Below are 1,986 nucleotides of genomic sequence, written 5' to 3' on the forward strand. Positions count from 1 at the left end.
CCTGATCCGCCTCTCCCTGATCCTGCCTCCCTCCTGATCCGCCTCCCTGACCTGCCTCTCCCTGACTCCGCCTCCCTGACCTGGGCCTCCTCCCTGACCTGCCTCCCTGACCTGCCTCTCCTCCCTGACCTGCCTCCCCTGACCTGCCTCTCCCTGACCTGCCTCTCCCCTGACCCGCCCCTCCCTGACCCGTCTCCCCGGACCTGCCTCCTGACCCGCCTCCCTGACCCGCCTCCTCCCTGATCCGCTTCTCCCTGATCCGCTTCCTGATCCGCTTCTCCCTGACCTGAGGAATAAGCCGAGATTTATCGCCGGCTATAAATTCTCTTCAAGATAATACAAAATTGTGAGTAAACCGTTCCTGTGTAAAATGGGCCCCAACCCTAGTGGGCCCCAGTCTTTGTGGGGTCCAGTTCTAGTGGGCCCCAGTCTTTGTGGGGTCCAGTTCTAGTGGGCCCCAGTACTTGTGGGGTCCAGTTCTAGTGGGCCCCAGTACTTGTGGGGCCCCAGTCCTAGTGGGCCCCAGTACTTGTGGGGCCCAGTCCTTGTGGGTCCCAGTACTAGTGAGCCCATAATAATAATAATAATAATAATAATAATAAATCAACACATAACAAACAAAAACAACAACAAACAACCCCCCCCCATTCATGGTCTTCCCTCTTAGGTGATAACTAACCACCCACATTAATCACCTGGTCAGTACTACTCTATATCCGTCCTTGTTATCACCCTCACAAACCCACTGTCTGAGGAATTTAATAACTTGAAAGACTAATTGGACCTGAGCCAGATACCGATGTGATGGTGGGGTGGGTGGGTTGGGTGGCTGGGTGGGTGGGTGGGGTCGCTGGGTGGTGTGGGGTGGTTTGCGGTTGTGGGTGGGTGGGGCTTGGTGGGGGTTGGGTGGGTGGGTCAGGGGTCGCTAAGTGGTGTGGGGTGGGTTGGGTGGTGGGTAAAGGTGGGTGGGTAAGGTGGTGTGGTGTGGCGTGAAAGATGCGACAGGTATACACTAGACATTACTCAATGCCTGTCTACCCTCTCGATACACCAACCATCATACAGGTCACTGCCAAGAGCCATCAAAGGTCACTGTGAAACCATCACAGGTCACCAGGAACCATCACAGGTCATCAGAAACCATCACAGGTCACCAGGAACCATCACAGGTCACCAGGAGCCATCACAGGTCACCAGGATCCATCACAGGTCACCAGGAACCATCACAGGTCACCAGGAACCATCACAGGTCACTTCAGGATCCATCACAGGTCACCAGGAACCATCACAGGTCACCAGGAACCATCACAGGTCACCACAGGTCACCAGGAGCCATCACAGGTCACCAGGAATCCATCACGGGTCACCAGGATCCATCACAGGTCACCGGTGGAACCATCACAGGTCACCAGGAACCATCACAGGTCACCAGGAGCCATCACAGGTCACCAGGAACCATCACAGGTCACCAGGATCCATCACAGGTCACCAGGATCCATCACAGGTCACCAGGAACCATCACAGGCTCAGGATCCATCACAGGTCACCAGGAACCATCACAGGTCACCAGGAACCATCACAGGTCACCAGGAACCATCACAGGTCACCAGGAACCATCACAGGTCACCAGGAGCCATCAAAGGTCACCAGGAGCCATCAAAGGTCACCATTAGGAGGTCAGGAAGCGTAGGACAGTTTGAGTTATCAGTGCGGCCAATTTTATGATGATCGTGATGAGAAGCGATTAACCGCATCAATGAAGTTAATTGACTCCATCTGTTAGCGAGTGACCACCTGACAGCTGGCACGATGAGGACGCCACAAGAACCACGGCCTGGAGTCCTCAACCACGGCCTGGAGTCCTCAACCACGGCCTGGAGTCCTCAACCACGGCCTGGAGTCCTCAACCACGGCCTGGAGTCCATAACCACGGCCTGGAGTCTTCAACCACGGCCTGGAGTCCTCAACCACGGCCTGGAGTCCTCA

General features: G+C 55.6%; 1 protein-coding gene across 1 annotated transcript; it reads left to right on the forward strand.

Annotated features, from left to right (window-relative positions):
• Window positions 1-1,109: 1,109 nt before the first annotated feature.
• On the forward strand, window positions 1,110-1,725 carry LOC121854116 (uncharacterized protein C2orf16-like; the record flags this gene model as incomplete). The annotated part of the gene is made up of 1 exon (XM_042348506.1): window positions 1,110-1,725. A coding segment is annotated over one exon (616 nt), but the record flags the coding sequence as incomplete, so codon positions are not given.
• Window positions 1,726-1,986: the final 261 nt, after the last annotated feature.

The sequence above is a fragment of the Homarus americanus genome, unplaced genomic scaffold, assembly GCF_018991925.1.
Source record: "Homarus americanus isolate GMGI-L3 unplaced genomic scaffold, GMGI_Hamer_2.0 scaffold23920, whole genome shotgun sequence".
NCBI classification, from domain to species: domain Eukaryota; kingdom Metazoa; phylum Arthropoda; class Malacostraca; order Decapoda; family Nephropidae; genus Homarus; species Homarus americanus.